Here is a 25,633-nt window from a genome sequence, read left to right on the forward strand (position 1 = left end):
AATAATATAAATGATAGTTATAAATAAGGTGATGCAGTTGTCGATTTTTTATGATTATAGGACAACAGTTTGTGTATATTAAGATTTTTAAACAATGTATACACTACATGGCATTCTAAATTGCCGCATTACCACACGTCTAAATACTTAAGTAACAATATACGCGGGCATGATAAACCTATGTCCCGTCATAGAGTTACTAAATTATTCAGATCTGCGTAAATAAAAAAGAAGGTTTTTTGGTGTTAACGGAAAATACTCTATTTTTTAATAGTACCAGTTGAAACTGTATCTCTGAAAATTTGTGGTTGGCGTACTTGTTTCAAGGTAAGCAAGAATTTAAGGATTGTTTAATTTACACAACTTTTACTGCAAAAGCCAGTTTTGCGTATTAATGGAAATAATTGCCCAATTTTAAATTTTTGTTTTCCTCAACTGCTGCAACAAATACACAAAATGTGCACTTTTTGGAGTTTTGTAGGAAAGAGTTATTCATTAAGAGAATAATAGGTTTGGTGATATAATTGGTAGGGAGCAGTCGCTCAGCAGACTGGCGCGAATGGATCCTTTAAAGCAATGAAAAAATTTATTTTTAAAACATTTTATTTGGCTCTCCTCGTAAAATTATTACTTAGTGTTTTAGTCACAGGTATGTTATTGCCTGCAGAGTATTATGAAGCACAAATGATACTGTAGAACTAAGCTTTTGCATGGCCGATTGGATGTGTGTAAAATTGCATATAATACACCATTTTAGGTAGCAACGGATTTATTCCTGATGTTAGCCAAGAGGGAATTCTCCGGCCATTTCGGAGCTACTCTGATATCACTTTATTTCACTACTACGTACCACCCGAGGTTACCCGAGTTACATGGGAATTCGCAGCCTTCATGGATAACTCAGCATGCCCTGCAAAACAGGTTCACGTGTAAGTATTCATTACATTAAAATATATCGCCATGTAAATTCAAGGCGTAAATGTTTGTCGGCAGTTTTTCGCATGCATATTATTCCTAATGATTATGCAGATTTGAGTCAAATATTACGCCTCGTTATAATTCATCACTCTACACAAACTGACAGTAATCAGGCAAGTGGCAGGTTACCATTAAAAACTTTCGTTGTTGAACGGCGAATTTACGGCCCCGTGTAGTGAGCGCAGAATATTATGTTGACAAAACAATGAAAAATACACATCAGGATGGTGTTCAAAGGGGTGACTATGTCAACGGAGGAGGATACCAATAGGTTGAGGATGTGTTTAAGCGGACTAATTATTTTCTTTACATCGTACAGCGTTTTGAAGGATGAATGTGCGCGACTATCAACCTGTGGCACACGTATTTGGTTAAGTCTAAGCCTGAATGAATATTTGTTAACATGTTAGTAAGTTTTCTATTGTGATATTTTGTGCGCCGGTGGTCCTGGGAAAATTGAGTGCTTGAAGGTCGAACGCATTCGTAGTTGGTTTCATGACTGCTTAAATTATAACCATTAATGATTTTTAATGAGGTCTACTGATTTAGGTAGATTTTGATGAACTCAGTCACATTGCTAAACTTCTAAGCCTAGCATAGCGCAACTGAATATCTTTTATGCCTTTATGATAATGAACAATTTTTACTATGCATTCTTTACCTCCATTCCATCTAGTATACGTTATTTTCCCCCCATATCGTACTTTTCCTACTCTCTCCGCCCTATTACAGTCTATTAGCATTCAATTACTATTCAGTATGACCTGCACCAACCTTTTATGCCTTCTGTATATTTTTCCCAACAACATTATCTCTCCCGCTTTGTCTAACACTTCTGTTTGTTTTCCTTTCTGTTCATTTTATTTTTTCCATTCACCAGAAACGTGCATCTCAGAAGGCTCCAAACCATAGTTTATCCTCACATCTCAGTTGCCAAGTTTCTTAGCCTTACAAATGTATTATTTATATAATAGTTTTCACTATCTTTTATTCAAATCTTGAAGTAACCTCCTTGTCATCCCCGGCAAGGCCCATCCCTCCAGTCTATTCCTATCCCTACAGAATGCTTATTAGTTGCACCCACTCCACCCAGTCAAATGTCTTCTCAAAACCACCAAGCGAAGGCAAGGAGGTATATAATACTACCAACATTCTATTAGTTTGCATTCTAGTTGCATGTATCCTAGTGGTAGTCTATATCTAGTAGTAATCTAGTGGTACATGCACACCCCACTTATTTTTAAATCTAAACTGATCTTCTTGTAAGTTATCATCCTCTTCTCTATCATTTTGTTGATGATCATAAGTACTACCTTTACTGCATGGAAAAGGAAACTTATAGTCCTTGTAAACAGATTGCTTTTTCCCTTTTTTGGGATGAAAATAAATAGTCATTGTGTAAATAGTCTTCTGGCAAAATTCCCTCTCTTAAATGCCATGAAGGAGCCTATAGAAACCCTTCCTTGCTTTCCTAACCTCTTGTGTTGTTAGTAATGCAAGGATATCATCTATCCCCAGCTTTCTTTGATTATATTCAATTCCATTCTATCTCATTGTCAAGTATGCCTCAGTCATCCTTATCAGTGTATTCTTATATCCAAACTTGATGGCTTAATATGCATCTTTACCATTTATTTCTTCTATGTAATCTTTCCATGGTGCCTGAATCACTTCTTTTTCGATTAATTCTTTTTTATTGATTATGTGATTTTGGCTACTCCAATATAAATGGAATCCTAGGTTCAACGGCTGCTATGAACAGAAATGGAAGTAACTCTGAACTGTGATTGTGTGACTCCTTCCAGTTTCATTTTTACGGCCAGATTCTATTCATAGAAGAGATTGTGCTGAATTGTCTTCGTTGTCAGATTAATGCTGAAGACAGTACTAATGTACACACTTGTACTTCTTGGAATATATTAAGAATTAATGGCTATGAATAATTAACTGGAGTGTTTATTATTCAATTAATACATCATTTGTATGCTGCAGTTTACAAAAATATGTAAAAACAGTCGCAGTTTCAAAATTAAACCTCCAATTGAAGCATTACTGAAATATGTAATATTATCATTAATACATCTCATGATTTGGAATATCAGGGGCACTCTCTTACTAGTTCTTAAAATTAATTCTCCCAAAAAAATTGTAAGTTGGTAAGATGGTATTATTGTGTCATCTAGCTAGTTACAATGAACAATATGCATTCATCCTAGAACAAAAGGGGGATTGGGATGGTGCAGTGGCTAACATACTGGCTTCCCACCAAGAGGGTGCTTATTTGAATCCTGGAGACGGCAGATATATTTCATTGGTATCCTGATCCCTACTTGAGGTGCTTTGTGGAGAGCACTTTGAGTGAGTACAATGTCCATCAAATTGGACGTTAAACTGCATACCCCTTGGTGCCTTTCGTTAAGAGTGGGCTAATGCTGTTGCTGGGTTTCTCTCCACCCTTCCTCCTTTCCCATCCATCCCTAATGGTACAAGTGACCTTAGTTGTTGGTCACCTCCCCTAAAACTACTACTACTCCTGGGACAAAAATATACTATTATACTCACAATATGTTACTCTGGTACTGATCACATTGTGTGCGGAGTAGCTGAATGAGGAATTACTTGACTCATAGTAGTAGTAGTAGTTTTGAGGGGAGGCGACCGACAGCTAAGGTCATTTGCGCCATAGGGGATGGATAGGAAAGGATGAAGGGTGGAGAGAAACCCGGCGTCGGCATTAGCCTACTCTTTACGAAAGGCGCCAAGGGGTCCACAGTTTAACGTCCCATCCGACGGACGGCGTACTCACTCAAAGTGCCCTCCACAAAGCACCTCAAGTAGGGATCGAGATACCTCTGAAAAATATTCAACACCGCCGGGATTTGAACCCGCGCCCTCAGGGTGGGAAGCCAGTACGTTAGCCCCCGCACCATCTCGATCCCCCACTTGACTCATTCACAGATCAGTAGTTAGTATTTGGTTTTTATTACTTTTGGTTAGTATTATTTTATGATTATTTATATTATATTACTTTTTTACCCTACCCTTATGGTTAGTATTACTTGCTGCTGTGAAAATATATGTGAGTTTAAAAAATTCAAAATTTTGTCTTTCCAAATAATGTTCTTGTTAATATTCTTGATTTGACCTCTGTTTCAGAAGTACAAATTATTATTGTCGAAATTTTGGAATTTTCCATGATTTTATTAAAATAGCAAAATGTGTATGTTCAAATTTTTTATATTCTTAGAAGGAGAAGTTGTGGCCCTTGTATTCCTTTGGCATGACCTGAATTTTTACTTTTATATATTCAATTCCTAATCTAATAATGTTCTGATTATTGAAAACAATATCATTGTGACTTCCATTGATAATGTTTAGTACAATTAACTGTTGTCTCTACTGCTCTTTGATAATCCAAAGTGTGAAATGGCATAACCCAAAGTGTGAAATATGGTGTTGACCATAGTCATTTAAATAGAAAAAAAAAAAAAATTCTTAATTGGCCATGGTGAAAACATAGAAGTCCTAGTAGTCAGTAGTCATGCTGGCTACCCCCTGAGGTCTGAAAACAATATGCAATAATGAATTGTAACAGCTTTATTACTTTTTTAGTGCTAATAGAGAGAAATATTATCTGAATTGGGAAGTGAGCCTCCAATATTTGCTCTCTTTCTGTTGCCTGTGTTTACTGCAGGCCTTGTCTCTTTCAGTGGCTTGACTTGCTTTCGAGCAAGACTGGAAATTCTTCCCAGATGTTTTGGAGGGGTATTTATTAATGCTTTTCCAACACCCAGGTAGATAAGCAGATGATAGTATCAGCTGATGGGGGCTTTTACCAATGAAAATCTGAATGCCATGTGATCCGTGCCAGTAATTTTGAGCATTGTAAAAAACAATGTATGCGTAAATCGTCAAAATGCGTAATGTCTCGGTCTGTAGAGAGTAGGATGAAGGGAAGGTCCATTTTAGTTCATCAAGTTTGAGAGTTTTGGAAGCATCCTTTGGCTGTTATCTTTTCTACATTGAAATGGACAACAGGATGAGGTATGTTCAACTGTATTAATATTTCTTATATACACTTACTGGGCATTGCTTTATGGAAATGCCTATGTTTTAGGCTGGAATCTTAATTTTGATGAATTTTAACTTAAACATATGTGTGTTTCCTTCTTAGGGACACCAAACTCTCCTACTCACAATATGCAGTCCAAATTTCATTTATGGAGGACTGGAAGCACTTCTTCAGGGTAAACTTTTGGGGCCTCAAAGATGGCACAAGAGTACAGAGTTGTGGGAAGATCTGACCAAGCTCATTCATGCAGATGGAAGCAGACTGAGTAATGCTAGAAGGTGCTTTGCAATGTGTGAAATACTGCTGTTGTGCAATAGATGGCATTGATGTCAATGATGCAATTTTTTTTCATTCTTTGAAAAGGGCAGATTGTAAGATATACACAAAGAAGAAATTTCCCAAATCAAAAGGGAATTTTTCAGGCACATGCGGCGGGCTTACCTGATGTGTTCTCTGAACATTTTCCGGAGGAAAGGATGTTGGGTTTTGGGGACTTGGATGAAATGGAATGAGACACTGATGGGAAATAGGTCCCTCATCTCCTGTCAGTAAGTAAATTATTGCAACAGTGTATATAATTTATGGAATAGGTATTCATCCATCCTTAAATGACCGATTTTGTCATATGTCTGATGTTTTAAACATATGTCTCTTCATAAAGTTCCTGTGATTTATGCCATCATCCAGAGTATTTTTTTCTTTTCTAGGTCACCTTTTGTAATTGAGAGTGAGAAAAAGGAGGAAAATGGAATTAAAAATGTAGAAATGCCAAAAGTAAGATGAAATGATGAAATAAAATTCATTAATGTTTGGAGAATCTCACTTCTGCCATTTATGAAACGACTTCGGCGCTTTACACACCCTTTAAAAATATTTTGAATCTGTTCGTAGGATACACCAACACCAGAGAGCAATGGAAGGAAAGTAGAGGGGACTCCTGCTATGGGACTTGCTGTGATGGTGGAGTGAGGCACTTTCAGGAGGGGAGGAGGCTCAAAGTTGAGGAGTTCCTCAAGAAAAGGAAGGTTGATGGGAAAAAGAAGAAAGAACAGAGACCATAGAAGATTATTATGAGAAGAACAGAGGTCATTACTAGAGCCACAGACCTTATTCATCAATATTACACAATCGTTTTGATAAAGGTATTGGATGGATAAAAAAAAATTGATGTCTTAATGTTTTTGTACCCTAAATTCAAAATCTTTCTTACTTAAAAGTGTAGATTTCAAAATATTTTTCTGTTTTGACTGCTCAATTTAGAAATTTGTTCTAAAGAAAGGAAAATGTTTTCATCAAGTTTAGGATTCTAGCAAACATAGGTATTAGTTAATTTTCAACAAAGCGTGAAATCTCCATTGTATAAATATTTATTCTTTTAATCCAAATATATTTAAAAAATATTATTATATGATAATAGCATTTCATAATTAATATCTTTTAATGGGAGATTATTTTGGTTCTTATAAATTTGGACAAATTTTAGGATCTTTGATAATGAAGTAATAAAATTATAAATCTAAAATTTAATGAGCAAACATTTGTAAGATAAATGATTAAAAGTTAATGATACTTATGAACTCTTGCAGAATGGGCAAAATTAATATGCATTGTGTTGCCAAAATTACTTCACTACACAAGTATTGTAATTTTAATGCTGTTTTCCCTAAAATTATATCCAAAGTTTTATTCTTCTTTGGCCTGGTCTACTCTTCCCATACCAATGGTATTCATGTTGGGCAAACAGTTGCCTTCAAATTGCATTTCCAACACTCACCCACTCTACAGTCTTTGCCCTGAGTGTTGGTTATTGAAATTTTCGGTACCCACGTTGCACCCAATTTGTGATACCTGAAGTTTTCTATATCAATCATGTAAATAGTGGTGCATCCATCAAGAGAAAACTAATGAGCCGAACATCTACTCGTAAATTGTCGATCACATCACTGTTCTTGGTCCACTTGTTAAAAGATTTCAATGGTCTGGATCTGGATACTGGATACCTGCCATTCCGCTCTTCATAATGTATACTTTTGCAGCTTTTTTTGAAGGCTTGACACCATTTCTAAGCACTCATTACTGTTGGTACATTAACTAAGCACAACTTTTGATTAATTTAGGCAGCTGAAGATCCTTTTGCACACAAAAAATCAAATCACAGTACCTACTTCACAAATGGAGGGAGCAACAATTTTTGAAGACATGATTATCTGTGTACATTGATAGGCATACAACTACTGAATCAGAAGGATTTATTCAGCGGCTTCAGAAACAAGCAATAAATGGTGCTGCATGCATACAAATTTGTTCAAACCCACCAATATTTAAATATACGATAAATAAGGAAATGGCCCTTATTTTTTAAATATATCTCGTTTAATCAGAACCATCCAAATCATATTTTTGCTATCAAATATATTATTGCATACAAAATGTATAAACCCTTGGTAGGAAGAATTTAAAATTTTAGAGTTTATGTAGAAAAAATATCTAGATATAGTCACTTTGTGTTGACTATTTTTCCCTTCATTTCTTGGGAATTCAATCCCAACTGAAGAGAAGAGCATGGTTGGAAGATCTTGTCACTGCATGTGCTTACTTCAGTCTGGCTCATGCACTGCTAGTAATCTTGCCTAGCCTAACTCATCTTTGCTTAAAGACAATAATAGGCTGGTCCTGAAATCCAACTTTCTTAATTTACCATTTTCCCCTTTCCTTTGAATTTTTATTTTAGGGCTGCTATTGGTAGTCTGCTCTCAGACTTGTGAAGTGTGCTCATCATTCTCTTTTGTATTCTTTGTTCTTGCCAGTTAAGCACTGGTTTTTAATTTTTCTTAATGTCTCCATTTCTCTCAATCTCCTTTTCCAACCATAATAGCCTTCCACTTTCAAGGAAATCATGAGTACGTAGTACCTTAAATGCACAACAGTTTCTCATTATTAGTGAGATATACATACTGGTTAGGAATAATGGCACCCATGGAAACAAAAGTATTATTTAAATAAATATGAAAAAAGTCAATTTGCTAAAGTTATTGTTAACATAAATGGAGGTACAATCCTTTTAAGACATTTTAAATTGTTAACGTTTATTTTATCAACACTTAAATTGTGGGTTGTGGTAGTCCAGGGGTAGAGTGTTGGACTACTAACCGGAGGGCTCGATTCCCTGGCAAGCCTCTCTGGGCACCTGCAGCTCCTACCAAGCTATGCGATTTTTTGGGTGCCAGATCTTCCTGGGAAACCATAACCGGCACAGGGAAAGGAACTGCCCCCCCTACCCTAATTTGTGAATTTCCACTTGCCATCAGGCTTAGTACTAGGTGAACTTTACCATCATCTGCCAAACTGACCTTAGGGTTGGTTGCTGTGTTTATGGTTTTTTATGGTATGTATTGATTCATTACAGGTTGCATCTCTCTGGCTGAAATGAATGAAAGCATTGGCTTGCTCCTTCCAGTTCTTTCAGTTTAAATTTTAATATTTTTGTATGAATTTTGTAAATTTTTCTGGTGCAATGGGCTAATCATTTGTATAATATGTATTTTGTGTTGCTGTCCATTATTTTATGTGCATTATTTACATATTTATTTCCTAAAATTCCTAGAGATTTGATTCCTTCCTGAATAAATAACTGGTAAAAAAATCAATGGTGTAAAAGTGATTTTTACGTTGTTTTATATTAGATAATTAAAGGAAGTCTTATTGTCATGAACAATTCCCCTACCCCATCCTTTGGTAAATAATATATCCACATAAATTCCTCTTCTGATGTATTGATATGTCCTTAATCCCCCCAACAAGATATTCCCCACTCCTCAGCAACAAATAAACCATAAAAGTAAATAAAACAGAAAAGTAAAGATGGGTTAAATTTTGAAATTGTCATTGTAATTCCAGGCAAATGGAAGTTTATTATCTTTTGATCATTCACTTAAATTCTTTTAAAAGATAACCACTCTTTGATAATTTAGAAAAAAGAAAACAGCAATGAGAAGTCCTCGAGGTATTAACATTCACCATTTTTATGATCATCGATGTCCTCACTTGATGTATTGAAACATATACATTTAAATTTCTTAACAAGCAGCTGTACATCTCCCATCTTATCATTTCAACTATGCACATATTTCTTAATTTTACTAGTTTCTGGCGGTAGCCATTTTCTGAAAGTATTTAACTGTTCCTACATTATTTACTCTAAATTCCATTATTCAGCTGAATTAAGTTCACTTATTGTTTTCCCTCTTTATCGTATCAGTGTTGCTATTAGCTCATAGTTCTCAGATTTCTTATATTATGGCATAGCACTGTGAGGACTGCAGTATTTGTGTCATCCTAAATAAATCAATGCTCCAGTCTGAGCTGTCTGCAAATTGAAGGATAATGACTAGTTTAGGTCAATTAGATATTGAGATAATGCACTTGAAGAACACCAAGGAAATCCCAGAAGTTGATTAACATTTTTGGTTGACCTAGCAATCTACAGAGCGAAATATTATTTTAGTAAGGGGTTTCTTTGGCCGCTGAAAATTATACTCCTATTTTATGATATTTAATTGGTCTTTAATTGTACAGAGATTTAACAAAAATGCAGTGAGGTTCCTAATATAACCACATAAATATCAGAAGCTAATAAAAGGTGTTTCAGTATAAAGAAATGTATATGGTTTAAAATGTGACAGATTAACAATATCTAGGGAGGTTGTTTTTATGTCAAATAAAAATTCAAAACCTTACTGACAACCTCGAAATCATTCTTCCCAATCATCTATGTTATCATACATGGCAAAAGTAGTAATATCCAATTTATTTATTGCACATTAATAAAAAATCAGCACTTTGGCCTTTACATCGGACTTTTAACAATGATACATATACTATAACAATAGAAATGTTTACAAACACTCAAGCCTGTAGATGTAGAAAGCCCACCTAGGCAGGAATTGAACTGGCGACCTCTGGGCAGACAAGGACGTTACCTCGCCACCATTGGGGCTGGGCAAATTCTTCTGGTTCATTTTGTGAAATGAGAAATTATATTCCATCAACAGAACTTTTTTTCAATTAGCAATGGAGATTCATTACAAAAATGCTGCTGTGTCAGAATCCTGACTGTATAATGTATCAGGTTGGTTGACGAACTTGCAGATGATGAAGATGAAGGATGCAGGGATTTATTATTATATTCAGTTTTATTCTTAACATTTTACTATTCTAAACTTTTTACACTTGCAGGCAGTGTATGCGCATGCCTATCTAGGTAGGGAGGCATATTCATGATCAGAAGGTCAATCTTCTATTTAGAGTGAAAAGTCAAAGATTATTGCAAGTCATTCTAAGAAATACTAATGCCTGCAAGTGTGGTGAAATAAAATATTAAAACAATGTTTATTTAAAAAAGTATGCAAAATTGTGAGTACAGCTATTCAGAGCAAAGGGTGTGTAGGTATATCGTCACTCTGTTTTCTTTTGGTGCCAGCTTACTTAATCTTAAAAAAAAACAAATTAATGAAATATTTTATTCTCTAAATAAAAACATGGTTAGAAAAAGAATTTTTGCAGTACTAGCCATAGAATGTAGAGTCGCAGTTTCACATAGAGGACATCTTCGAGGTCTTTAAGGTTGCGAAGTTGTTTACACGGGGATAAGGGTTCCAGCTGCTACTTGTGACTATGGAAATGCAAGTGCCATGTCTTAAGTTTCAGATCCTGCTATTGATCAAGGAGATGCAACTGCCATTTCCCAAGATCTAGGCTTGACCAAACATGCACAAGTGTCTGGATGATTAATATAGATGCGAGTATACCCAAGTCCATCAAAACTTGTACTGAAGTGAAAACTCACTTAACACTTAAAGGGCATGGAGATCTGGTGTTAGTAAGTACTTGAGCTAGAGAATTGAATAACATTGAAATCTCCCACCAAAAAGTACTTTTTTTCCAAGTGGAGGTCTTACAAATGCCGGCCAAGTTCATGAGACATCATGCCAAAATGATGAAGACAGAATTGAACCTGGAACAAGGAAAAGCACAAGAAATATCAGGTGCTAGTCAACTGTCAGAAGAGTTTGACAGAATGCTTTGCTTGCAAAATTTGTTGGAAAGGAATATTTGATACATGCATTTTGCAGAGCATCAAGTGGTTTTGTGTGTAAAAATCTCAGAAGTGGCTTAAATAAAGAAGTTACCATTTAGCTGACTTTTGACTGTAGAAAAATTATTGTTAAAGAATATGCTGAGAATGCATTCATTCATATGGGGAGCAATGCATTCATCATAAAAAATGCATTGCTTCTCATAAGGAACAAAAAGGAAGCATTTGTTCAATCCTACCTCTAAGACTTTATGGAAACTGGCCTTCTAATTCTGAGTTTCATTAATTTATGAAATGGCTCCTATTTAGAGGTTGAAATAGTGGCTCATCATAGTGTGAAAAAGAATGCAACAATTTCAGAGTGTAAAAATCATTTGTCTTGACTGGGATCCTAGTCAAAGCGAATGATTTTTACACTCTGAAATTGTTGCATTGAATTGAACACTAGCGGATGACTCCGTTAATAGTTACTGTGGCGGCATCTCTTGCAGTTTCTTTGGAATTTGTGTGAAAAAGAGTTGGGCTCCGTTCAGTTGTCATTGAATGATTGAGCAATTTTGATGTAATCTTTTTTTTTCTTTTTCAGATATGTTCAGCATGGTAGCTATCCACTAATAAATGCCACCACCTCAAATTTTCCTCCAAATACATATATTGGAAGAACATCCTGGCATCATTTTACTACTAAGTCATCTTTTGAACCTCGCAACCCTACAATTTTTCCAGTATATAATCCACTGCCTGGGAATTGGTATGCAGCAGCCTATGTGCCGAACTGGGACATGCAAGTCAAACAAGAGGTTAGTCTTATGACCAGCGAAACTCTTGAATAGGAGATAAATGAATAAGAATTTGGGAAAATGTTACCTTATATTATTATTTACATTGGAGGAAATTCAAAATATAATTGTACTTCCTGATGAAAGTATAATTCTACGTTGCCTTCAAATTAGAGAAATATCCAAGATAGCTCAAAAAGCCATTCTTATTTTAGGAATTTTGATCCATTCCCTTTTACAAAATTTTCAATTTCTGATACACAGATTTTCCATTTTACTTTATATCTTTTTTGAACTGCTTGAATTATGGCAAGTCAATAATAATTTTGTAATATATATTACATCTCACAGCAAATCTTTCATGTGACCAGCCTCAGCCCACTGGCAAGCATACCCCATATATATGAGTATGCATACTGATGATCAGATGGAAGTAAGTTTCCATCTCCCCCCTTACCTTCCATACAGAAGAGGGGAACCATTCCGAAACAAGAGCAGTGGCAAAATGCAATGATAAAATGGGAAATTACATCATTATTTAGTTAGCTATGCTGATAGATGATATCATACTGTCCCATTGAATGCAACATTCTCAAATTGTATGGAAAGTTAGGCATATTTTATCCTTAATTTTGAAAAATTGTATTATAAAGCATCTCTTTGCTTGTAAACTGAATAAAATCCTGTAAAACTATACAGTGATGGGGGAATATTTTAAAATTTCAGTTCAGTAATGAATGTGTATAGGGTTTCTCCAACACCATAGTTAAAACTGCTCATTCAGACTTCTTATTTCTCCATTAACAACTTATGTTTTTAGGTATGGTTTTTCTATTTTTATATGCATATGGAATAGCTTTATTATTTGTAATAAATATTCTTTGGTGCCATTTTGGTATCTGTTCAGTTCTTAACTATGGTTCTTGTTTCAGTTATTATTATAATTCTTGTGAATGGATAAGTATTAATCCATCAACAGTTTGATACTTTGGCAGATATTACAATCTTATGCAAGGTTTTAGTATGTGAGAAAACCACAACCTTAATTTGATACACAACCTCTTATGCATACTGGGTAATACACATATGTATTGATCTATACCACTCTTTCAATTTACGATGACATTTCAAATGACAAAGAACACCAACACTGGCAATGATCAATTCATATCACTTAACAAGAAAACCTTTAGTGTTGGGTTATTATTTCTGATGAGTTAAAAAATGAATCTTGTACAAAACACTGCTACTTATATGCTTATGCACTTAGAAATACTCCCAGAAGACCTTAATTAATCCCTTTCCACTTTTAACTTAGTTGGAATAGTTTTGCTAACTGACACTCATTATTCATGAAAATTAAGCATTTTTTTCTTTGCAGGGTATTAGTCGCAAATGTCACTATAGTTTGGGATCTGTGACGATTTGGTCTCAAATTAAGAACGTATCTATCATTCCTACAGGCAGTAAAAAGGAAGTATTTTCAGCTGGAGCCAGTTCTTTCTACAAGTAATGTATTTTAATCTGTAATAGCATGTTTAATTTAATAGTCTGTCTGATGAAGTTTTCTATTTTCAGAATATTATGTCTGATTCTTCCCATTTATTTCAGGTTTTATATTCCATCCCAAACATGGCATTTTTCCCTTAATATTTCCAATTGTAACTTCAGAATTCCTTCAATGAAAGAGAAAGGTGGTAATTTGACACAGAATTGTATGTTGTATGTTGCCATTAATGCCAAAGCTTTGCCATCTAGTAACCAGAAAGGCGCTGTTACTAATGTGACGGAAGGCAGTGGGCACTCCTTTACTGTTACAGAACCTTTCACAGATTGTTATTATTATTTGCTAGTCATATCAGAGGCCAGAATCTCGTTTAATGCTGAAATTATCACAAAAGGTGAGTTCCTGAAGTTGAGAAATTAAGAATAATTCTTTTAAATTTTTGGTTAATGAATAGGATAATTCACATACCTTTAAGATAAAGATGTGTTTTGCAACTTGATCAAAAGAACAATTGTAATTTTTTCATGATGGGAGTTACTTTCAGTGCTGAAATAAGTCAAATTAGAACTAGAAGTTTATGTTCATTAATGTAAACTATTTGTCAAATTTGTTTGATACTGGGTCAAAAGGAGTTTGGATATTTTCATTAATAAAATTATTTAATTAATTAAATTGATTAATTAATATTAATGAATAAGTTTTAAAATGGAACATCCTTTTTTTATAAATTTTTTTTCATCTGGAATTAATACGTTGAAAGAATTCAAGGTTGTAATTAATAAAAAAATAGAGGTCATGCTGTATCTACGCTCTTGATATTTTGAGTTCTTATTAATTTTCATTTTGTGTAATCATTCTCAATTTTGTTTTTCTTTTATATTTTCCAATTTATTCTTTCCTTAGAATGCAGGTATGAAGTTCCTCAAAGAAATAATTTCAAAAAAGTTGATCACACAAAAGAGTTGTTTAAATCAGCTACTTTCTACTCTGGTAAAGTCAGCGGCAGAACTGATTGGCCCATTAACATCAGTTATTCCAACCAGAGTGTAGGGCATAGTGAAGAAATAGTACTTCCTCGTGGTGCTGCAGCTGTCTGCCCAACTGTTTTCCATCTTAGTCGAATAAAACATTCTGAGGATTTTTATGTCACATTCTTGTTACAGGTAAGGCTGGAATCATTTTTCATTGCTTTAATTTCCACTTATGCTCTTTCATGCACTTTTCAAATGTCATTTCCTTAGGGGGATGGATGGTCTACAAACTGGATTGCATTGTCTGATTTATATGCAACATATGCACAGCTGGAAATTCTGCCTTTCATGGATATCGGTGGCACTCTTAGTGTTAGCATTTCCTTGGATGACCAACTGTTGGTTTGTATGAATTAATATATTTTTTTTAAATTGATGCACAGAGCTTGTATTTTAAATTGGTGTTAGTTTTTTGCTTCAGGATAATTTCATCTCTTAAGTATTCTTATTGGTTCTTGCAGAATACTACAAAACAGTTGATTGTTGTTACTGCATGTATTAAACAAGGTGCTATTCCACAAGTGATCAATAGCAGTATTATGTGCTCATTTAAATTGAAGATGATTGTGACATCCAATAATACAAGCACAATTGGAGCAACAAAACTCATACCATTTCCAGAACCTGACATTTGGTTTATTGCCTTTCAATTGAATTGCTTTATTAATGGGTAAGATAAAATTTACTTTTAAATTACAGTTTAAGGAGGACATACTGAAGTTTTTATTTATATTACATCTGTGTTTTAAACTTTGTGCACTTATTTTGATTCTTATAAGTTACGTTTGTGTAATTATTTAGATGAATTATCTTTTATTCAATGAATTACTGTTTATTTTCCTAGTTCTACTGTACCCTGTGGTCTTAAAGACATCCTTGTGAAGTTTAATATTCAGGTCCACCGTTGTGTGTTTCCTTTTGAAGCGTGTGGTTCTTATGGAATTTGTCAAGAAACTCACAAGGGATTACACTATTTTACATCTTGCTTTTGCTTGGGTGGTGAGTATTTATTGGAATAACTAAGGATGTGTAATAATAAATGTGCCTGGTTCTTACTATCATTAGTTAACTCACATATTAAAAATTTTAAAATTCATATTTAAATTTTATTGCTAAAAAAGATGGTTAAAATTGTTATTCCCTACTTATGATCACAGTTTGTTAAGCTACTCCCTTATAAACATATTTCAGTTTTTCATGAAATATAATTCATACCTTCAACTCTTCCAATTTATTCCAAGCACAGTCACCACCATCATCAAATCAAGTATGCTTTCATTTAAGTATTCAAATCGTGCATGTATTTTTCATGACTCAATAAGTTAAATAAGCCATCCATTACATGAAACAAATCATTTGTCATAAACCTTTAGACTGGAAAACAATAATGTTCAGTAAGTCTAGCTCCTTATTGAATAGGTGTATCAGGGCACTTGATATAGAATCAGAATTTTCAAATAAGGTGTTTGTCAGTGTCCTAATTTAATCCAAAGGGCTATTACACAAATGATATAATTTTCAGAAAGACTATACACACACTTACGGTAACATTAAAGGATTACCATAACATCCCTACCAAAAAATATCTGCCCTCAATATTTTGAAATACAGACTATTGTCCCTGAACTTCACTGTTCCCATCAGCAAATAGTGTGTGATTATCAAACTTAAATACATCAAGCAAAATGCATTTAGCAATGGTTACATCCACATGACATCAAGATAAGCATGATACTGAAGAAAAAATAAATGAACAGATCCACCATACTCTCACTTACACCACAAAGCACTTTCATATTACCCAATACAAGCCAAAACAGTTTGTAATAATGGAATGAGCTTTTAAACAGAAATATTCTTGTGTTCCAGGTAAAAAACAATACATGCCACCCAGCTGTCTTAAAAATGTACTGGTATAGGAGCTGTCTTCATATAAACCATTATATTGCTATCAGATCGGCATTGAATGCATTTGTATTCATTCATTAGGAATAAGTACCTAATAGGAAATTTAAAAAACAACCTGTGAACAGCCAGTCTAAAGGATGAACTTTAAAGAAACAACTAAATTATTTCTATTATTTACTAAAAATGTGTTCGGCCATACCTTAGGATAACGCTCTAAAGTGTGATAAACTAAGGGAAAAACAATTATTTATAGTTTTCATTAAATGTAGATTTGGAATTTTTTTTGTTAATCCCAAAAATCTTTTCACCCTTTTATTTATACATAATTAATTTGAGAATCTAAAAAGAATTACGATTTCAAGATATTCTGTAGCATTAAATGCATTAAACCAACTCGTATAGTGATTTAAGATGGAGCCAAACTTTGTCGATCATTGTTTAATTCATGAGAAAAGTGATGCTGGGTAGTGATCTCTGATTTTATTTAAATGTGTGCTGCTAGTGAATACACTTGAAAGTGTAAAGGCTGTTTCTCTATATTTGAGTTTATTGTTATTATGCTTGTGCTTCAATTCTACAGAGGTTGAACCCTAACTCTAAAATCGTTGTTGACTGGTAACCGTTTCTGTATGAAATTTACAGTAATTAATGCAAAGAGTTACTGAATCATCTTGTTGCAGTAAATCTGAAGTATTGTTTACTAATACCAGCTTTTTGATTGAATAGGATACAGTGGCTGGGGGTGCACTGATGGCCAAAATGCACTTCTTCATAGTACGCTACTCCTGAATACTCTATTGCTTACATTGAGCAATGTCTTCTTTTTACCTGCAATATTATTAGCACTTCGTCAGTATATGATTTCTGAAGCCTTGGTTTACCTTGCTACCATGATTTTTTCAACATTTTACCATGCCTGCGATGAAGATTTCTACAGCTACTGTGTGACTAAGTATGAGGCAAGTTGAATTAACGCAGTAACAAAAGCTTTTTTGTAATTGAACGATTGTGATAAATATTTTGCTAAATTATTTGTTAAAATAGTTGTTTTAGTGTTGGGTCAATTTCATTTTTTTAAGCTAATACCTAATATGTAGCATGATGCCACTTACCATTAATATTACTATTTGATTTCATCTGTTTTACATAAAGTTGAAGTATTTAAGAATATTTTGTCTATAGGCAAGAAAATGATATCTCTAGACTTGGTGAAACTTTACTGTGAAATGTTTTTTTATTTACATTAGCATATCATAAGGAATATAGTAATGTCTTTTACATGTTGCGTCTTACTGGAAGCATATAAAATATCCATCCTGGCTTATGAGTAATCATTATAGAGTTCTGATTGTCATGTTGCCAGTGCTGTCCCCTTCTGCAAGCTAGACACTTAGTTTGAAAAAATGGAAAACTCAAATTCTGGTGATTCTAGGGATGCATACAGTGTATGGGGGGAAGCAAGCACTACAAAATTCCCTCTGATGGTGGGGTAACCCAAAATCATCTATGTGCAAACTTATAGTGTACCTTTTAGGATACTCTCTTAAAAACTGAATGTATATCTTGTCGTATTATTATCTAAAACAGAACCCCTCTTCAAATGATAATGCAAGATACTTCCTACTTCTTACACTTTGATGATTCAGTACCAGGATAATAGACAGTAATAAAGATCACTGAATTAATAAAGTTCTTATTTTTTCATGTAAAATTTCTCTGCGTGAAAAAAGACTAAGTTCATTTATTCATTTATCATGAATTTTCACAAAGTAGAGCCTCAAACGATTAAATTCATTGATGAGAATGTTCATTTTGGGGACAATTTGTGACTGGGAAAACTTATAAACTGAGGATTGGTTATTATTTGTCAGTTATTTTCTAATATGCCATGAAAAACCTATTCTTTTGGGTTGAATCCTAATGGTTATTGAACTTTTGAATCTAAAAAAATCATTAATTTAGTATTATGTTAATCTGAATGAAATGATTTCAGGTCAGACAAGCCAGATGAAGACAACAATATGCATTGATGAGAAGTTTTTTGTTCATAACTTTCCTGTTAATCACTAATTTGAGGTTTTATATAGAATTTGATTCATATTTTGTTCTATTGTTTTGCATATGTAGTTTTTTGTGCCCATTCAATGATGAAAAAATTATTAAACATGTACTTTGATTTGTTATTATTCAGTTTTAATTCTGACTTCATGTGAATTTGGGAGATGGCTAATGTGATTTTGTTTCTTTCAGGTCCTCCAGTTTTGTGACTTCTTTTTCTCCATTTTTTCATTTTGGGTGACATTAATAGCCACCGCAAATATTCCAGCTCACTTGGTGTCAGCTTTTCATATAGTGGGAGTAATTATCATCGCCATTGGGGTGGAGTACAATCGCACGGGACTACTCGTGTTTGTCATCCCATCAGCGCTTGGTTTGTCAGTACCAGTGAGTATTTCAGTTCCTGATTGCCTGTCATTCTTTTATTAACATTATTATTTATATAATGAGTGGATTAAATAGATAAATAAATAATAAACTACCATTAGGTGCGGGAAATGTTGTTTACCGGAAGAGGAAAAATCATAGACTAATCTTTTTTTAGGAATATCACTCATTTCAAGGTGCGTTGAAAGGCTCAATTATATGCCTAGATAATAAAATAGGTAATTACAAGTGACTGTAATTTTTTTTCTTATAATTTACTGGGCAAAAATTTAATTTATGTTATATTGTTAGCATGATGTGTAACCTATATGCGGTAAAAAGTTTCATTGATTTGACTCATGTATTGCATTAGCAGCTGTCTTTGCAAGTTGAAACATGTTCATTTTACCTACAGCAATGATGGAGGTAACATTATGAGCATTACGCTGTGTAGAATTTTACCCAAATGAATTATTAGCCAACGGCTATATAATACTGCAGGAGGCTTATCGAGATTTGGTTCTTCCCTACAACTCAGATAACAAATGATTTTAAAATTTTAAAGAGAGTGAGACTGGTTCAAAAAAATGTGGACCCAGAGCTCCACTCACTGCTTGTACAGCATTAACACTGTTTCTGTTATTGTGAGAAAAGGTCATCAAATAACATTTAAAGTACCATCAGAAATCTTGAAAATTTTGCTGGGTGTCACAGGTTGGTGACTTCTGCTAGGAAAGTTATGGATATGTCATTATTGGATATTCAAGGAAACATATATCATCATGGCATATCAGCAAACACAACAATAAAAGGAGAATACGATAAGGATTTACAGAAAATTCTTACAGGAAATATTAATCACAAAATACAACATTTCAAAGCAACTGACCTAGATGTTTAGCCACAATAATGCATGGTCAGACACAGACAGCTGATGTTATTACTAAATATCTTACAAAAAATGTGGTGTGTCTTCCTCATCCTCCCTTTAGTCCTGACCTTGCCCTACTATGACTTTCTTGTGTTACTTAATGTGAATAAACACCTTTGGTTAATCATTTTTCATCATCAATAGCAAGCTAAGGTGAGTGTATTTCAACTTGCATGGCTGCTTCTGATGCAATACTGGAGTCTAATCAATGAAACTTGTACCACATGTTCATTCGTGAAGCAAACAATATAATGTAAACTTAAAATTTTGCAGAATAAATTATTGATATTCTTTAGTATTTGAATTTCATCTCCATACATACTGGTGAGCATTCTTTTGTGATGGGTAATGACATTGTTGTTGAAAAAATGGCAATGTATTAGGTGTTCCTTTTTTATGGATGCAAAAATTAGGATTTTCAGTGTAATCATAATTGATTACTGTCTGGGGGGGCTTTGGCATCAGACCCGGGCATTTGGACCTTTTGGTCTATTGTGCCAAGCCATTTTTTACCTGCCTGCTATTTGTACACAGGATTAGTGACAGAGCAGAAACTGCCATGGCAAAGGTATAGAGGCAACCCATCCAACCTCTAACTTTGGTGACCTAACAGGAACTGATGTATCAGTGTGATGAGGCCCTTGCCCTGAGTAAGCATAAATGTTGACTATATGCCATGGGTATTGGGTACTTGAGAAACATTTGAGTTTAAAATATGAGAGATAGGGTGATGACTGAGTGGGTCAGGAAAACATTAGGATTGAGTACATTAGAAGTAGAGAGGCACGAAAAAATTATGCCCTGCTAATTTGGTTGTATTAAAAAATGGATGAGTAGACCCACCAAACTGATATGCAAGAGAGGAGTATGTTGTGTAAGGGGGAGGGGTAAACTGAGGAATTATTGGGTGAATGACATTGAAGATAATTTAGGAGATAAAAGACAAGGAATGTTAGCATTAGGATCAATAAGAAACAATGCATGACTGGCAGAGTTAAAAGAAGTATGCAAGGATATGGTATTGTGGAAGAAATTAGTAAGCATTAGTGAGTTTCCTCTCCCAACTGGAAATTTCTTGACTGGACCAACTGTGAAAGAGAACTGTGTGCAGGGTGTGTATGTATGTGTTTACCAAATTTATGGTTGAAATTTAATATTGACTACAGAATTTTCATATTATATACATTACCTACCTCAGAGGATGTAGAAAATAACATTTATTCAGGCTAAATAAATGAAAGGACTAACTTTGTAGTTCCACACGAAAACGATTTATTCACACGACCCGGGTTTCGAAGTAAAACTTCATCATCAGGTGAGCTCTCTACATTTGCAGCCCTTCTTATATATACAGCCAGGGCGGGGGTGGGGTGGAGATAATCAGGAAGGTTTGGGAGGGGTAAAGTCAGGATTGGTTTGCGTGCCGGAGGGGAGGGCAGTTTGGCGTCCCCTCCGCGATGTTGATGGAATGTGGAGCGGGAGGGAGAAGTCTACATTGTAGAGCTCTCGTGAGTCAGGGGATTAGAGAGGGTTAGATGAAGGGGAGGGGGCGGTGTCATCAGCCACCGTGAGGATTGGGACTTTAAGGAGGGGAGAGTGGGAGGCATACAGAAATTCGTTAACAATATTTTCATTTAAACAAACACTATTTAAAATTTCTAAATGTTCTAAGGCGTCTAATCTATAGCCTTTGCTTTCAACATGTAAAATTTCGAAATCAAAATCACTTTTATGGTTATTATCAATCAAATGCTTTGCAAATTGAGAGTTCATCTTTTTATTTCTTGCACATGCTTGATGCTCCTTCACTCGTTCTTGGAATTTCCTCCCTGTCTGTCCGATGTATATTGCCCTGCAATCGCACTTTAGCTTATATACTCCACTCTTTTCCTAATATGGGATTCTGTCCTTTGTGTGGGAGAGCAGGCCCCTGAGGCTTGATTTGTTATAATGGGCTATCTTAATTCTACATTTTGGAAGTTTCTGACATACTTTTTGTGAAAAATCGTCTAAATAAAGGATTCTGTGCCACTTGGCTGCGGGGTCCTGTGGCGGTTCAGTACTGTAAATATCTTTCAATGCCATTTTATTCAGTTTTTTGCGGTATAGTTTCTCTACTAGCTCCTCATCGTAGCCGTTGTTTCTTGCAATCATTTTAATCCCCCTCCCAAACCTTCCTGATTATCTCCACCCCACCCCCGCCCTGGCTGTATATATAAGAAGGGCTGCAAATGTAGAGAGCTCACCTGATGATGAAGTTTTACTTCGAAACCCGGGTCGTGTGAATAAATCGTTTTCGTGTGGAACTACAAAGTTAGTCCTTTCATTTATTTATAATGAATCGGTTCCATAAAGTTATGCCAGAAACCATTAATTTATTCAGGCAGTTACCTTGAAATACATTGGGTTTGTTGAATACATACCTGACAGAAGGAAGGTTCCACATGAAGAAAGTAAAGGATCAAATTCATAAGGCTGAAAAATAGTGATGTTGAGAAATGACCCCGCAGGGCATAAGAGTATTAATATTGCATATAAAGGTTGCTGTCAACCAATTTTTGTACTGAATGACTGATGAATGAGTTTCTGAAAATTTGATGACTGTCTCAAAATTTCATGTGAATCCATTTTGATGATGTTATTTTAATATAGAATGTGCAGTGCTTTAGGTGATCTATTCTAAAGTCATTCTTTCTTTTTTCTAGCTATATTATTGGTGCATCAGATGCTACAAGCAGTCCCGCATTTTGTTTCAATTATCATCTTTTTTGAGGATACTACCTGGAATAATATTAGCTGCAATAGGATTGATAATGTTTGCCTTTGTGGAAACTGAAGCTAATTATCAGGTAATTTTACTGTTTTTAGTATTCTTTTTAAGTGATGTAAAATAAGATTCTTAGAGATATGTGTGAATGCAAAGAGGTGATTTGCTAACATCAGTAATTTTCTTGTTAACAAGATTAGTGTAAGGGATTTGGGAGAGTGGGCTGTTTGTTCAGGAATCTGGTGCTTGCTTAGAAATAAGTAGTTTCCGTTTGGGTGGAACTTTAATTCTAAGTTCTTAAGTAATTTCAAGTAATTAAGGTATCCCATTTTAAGTAACAAGATGAGTTTTTTGAACAATGCATTTTTATCTGAAAAAATGAATCTTTTTGCTAACATCCGGGTGGTAATTGACCTGGAAAATCCGGGAAAAGACAGAGTAATGCTAGGAAAGTTTTAGAATTTATCAGTGGCATACCTACGTTTGGACAATTGTACATTTTAGGTTTTGCTTTAGTGGCAAATTTATGATTCATTTGCTTAATCAGCTGATCATCCAGCAATGATTCATATAAAAAAGTTAACTACTGAAGGGTACATAGGAATAAGGCATATAGGCATGCTGGATGGCAGGAATTATGTGAATTTGAAGAATTTTATGCAGGTCTTACATTTATTATTTACTACCGTAAAGTGGAGCCTAGAAATGTAGCTGAGTATTGCAAAAACCTTCCTTGAGTAGTAGACTGCTATTAATAATAATTATGAAGTCATATGTTATAATCAGTCATACTCCTAAAAAATAAATCAATATTTACTTGTTTTATCTATGGGAAAATAGCCAATATACGAGGGTTATCCGGAAAGTAGTACCCGTTCGTGAAATAAAGACACAAAAGTAAATATTAACAAACATAAAAAATTTTATTTGAAAGAGGATACTTTAAACTACTTCTCAACATAATCTCCAAGCAAATTAAGGCATTTGTCATAACGTGTGACAAGTTTCTGTATTCCTGCTGCATAGTCCTTCGCCGCCAGCTCATTGAGATACGCGAGGGACCCATCTTGCACAAATTTTTGCATAATGCAGATGGTGTTTAACAATTTCATGAACAATTGTTCGAGAAACATTGGGAAAATGCTCACAGATGTCATCAATTGTGACGCGCCGATCGTTCCTCACGAATTCGTCAACTGAGCTCACCAGTTGGTCTGTAATGACAGACGGTCTCCCCGAACGCTCATCGTCGTGTGTGTTCCCCCTCCCCATGTTGAAGTTGCGACACCACCGCCGAACAGACGACTCGTCCATTACATTGTCTCCATACACCTCCTTTAATTGGCGATGAATATCACATGGGCGAACGTTTCTTGCATTGAGGAATTTAATCACTGCCCTCACTTCACAACTGGCGGCGTTCTCAATTTTTTTAAACATTGTAAACAATCACAGAAACAACACAGGCAATGCTAGCGTCACGCAACTTGGCTCAGAGAAGGCAGACAAGCCACTGAAGCTATCTGACCTCGTCCAGCGGCTACTCGCGTCGTCAGCACTTCATGCGGCACGAACGGGTACTACTTTCCGGATGACCCTCGTATGTTTCCTTCACCATTTTCATTGGGGAAAAAGTCAATCAAGCTTGGGGAAACCCATGGTTTAACTTCGTACTTGGTCAAAAGGTTGTGATGGGATATTTTATTCATTCATTTTTTAAATATTTATTTTTTCCTAAGTCATACCCCTATATTTTCTTAGTGATTGTGACTGAATTTGTAAGCATTCTGGCTAATGAGATTCTCATGGAATAGAGAAAGTGAATATTTTTTGCATTTATTTTTGCTATAATTCATGAATTTTGTGGTTCATAGCTGTTAATATCCTTTTATTGAACCATTAAGTGTATCCAGCCAGTTTTCAAGGTATTTGAATATCTTAAGAGTTTAGTGAACCCTGCCATTAAAGCGAACATTTATTATGATCAGATTTGAATTCTGGCTGTAGATTTATCAGTTGAATTTCCTTTTTTCTTTCCAGTATGTTCATAGTACATGGCACATTGTCATTGCATTGTCATTACTGTTTCTTCTCCCACGAGTGACTGTGGAAGCAGATGACTATCCCCAGGCCAATGAAGCTGAACTTTATGATATAAATGACTGTTCACACATTAGCCCAGTGTTTGTCATCACATCAGATGTAGACAATCTGATAAACTCTTAATTAGTGCTATATTTTTGAAATAATTTTATATTTCAAACAGTACTTCATTACAATTAATGCTCTCTTTTATGATGATTATATACCTCTATTTATAGATATTATTACATTCTTGGCATAAAATTAGTTGTTTATATTTTTGTCTATTTTTATATCATATGAAAAATAACAATTTGTGTAAAAATATATTTAATTAATGGTGTTGATTTATTTTACACTGCAATTTAAGTGAGTGGTGGGCTTCTATTGGATACTCAGTAATTTATTCTGAGACCTATCCACATTCTGCCATGAGATTAATATGCAATATTTTTCAAGCTCAACATTGTTTTAATGGGTATTTCAACTTACCAGTTTCTTCTGTGTAACAAAATGGAATTCACCTGAAAGACAATTTTATGTTTAGCCTTAATCTGGTTTGACCGTATATCATTTAAGGATAAAATTTACTTATTGAAGACTAATTTTGAAAGATGGAGATAGGTTAGAGGCTAATTTTGTAAATTTTTGGTGCAAGTACCATGAATATGTCTTGGATTAATCAAATGCAGATAGTTAACTAAAAAACTACCACAATAATGAACACAAAGATTGTTTTCGTAGTAGATTTCTCCTAATATCAACTTTGATGCCATGTGAAATCCATACATCAGGGAACCAATTCCTTTCCCTGGGCCATCTATGGTTTCCAGGAAGATCTGGAACCCAAAAAATTACATAGCTCTGTGGAAACGGAGAGTGCCCAGGATATTGAAACAAAACCTGGTCTCACAAGTAAGTAGCCCATTGCTCTATCCACTGGATACCCACACCCTCATGTAGGTATTTATGATATCTTGTTTTGACATTATTATTTGTCTTTTCGGAGACTGGTCCATCATATGGCACCACTACATAGGCTGTAGTGCCTACACAAAGC

At 34.7% G+C, this 25,633-nt stretch overlaps 1 protein-coding gene and 1 long non-coding RNA gene across 2 annotated transcripts; both read left to right on the top strand.

The window, feature by feature from the left end:
- Positions 1-356: 356 nt before the first annotated feature.
- Positions 357-24,823, top strand: LOC139685910 (post-GPI attachment to proteins factor 6). The gene is made up of 13 exons (XM_071583044.1): positions 357-649; positions 758-929; positions 11,731-11,944; positions 13,305-13,432; positions 13,535-13,824; positions 14,334-14,593; positions 14,672-14,803; positions 14,923-15,131; positions 15,306-15,460; positions 17,096-17,328; positions 18,620-18,814; positions 22,430-22,573; positions 24,532-24,823. Exons 1-13 carry the CDS (start codon positions 577-579, stop codon positions 24,715-24,717), a joined length of 2,391 nt encoding a protein of 796 aa, XP_071439145.1. The 5' UTR covers positions 357-576; the 3' UTR covers positions 24,718-24,823.
- Positions 5,423-6,137, top strand: LOC139685911 (uncharacterized). The gene is made up of 3 exons (XR_011700243.1): positions 5,423-5,598; positions 5,758-5,824; positions 5,942-6,137. It is a non-coding gene; the product is annotated as an uncharacterized lncRNA (long non-coding RNA).
- Positions 24,824-25,633: the final 810 nt, after the last annotated feature.

Source organism: Hetaerina americana, unplaced genomic scaffold (assembly GCF_022747635.1).
Source record: "Hetaerina americana unplaced genomic scaffold, ioHetAmer1.1.p SCAF_12, whole genome shotgun sequence".
NCBI lineage: Eukaryota > Metazoa > Arthropoda > Insecta > Odonata > Calopterygidae > Hetaerina > Hetaerina americana.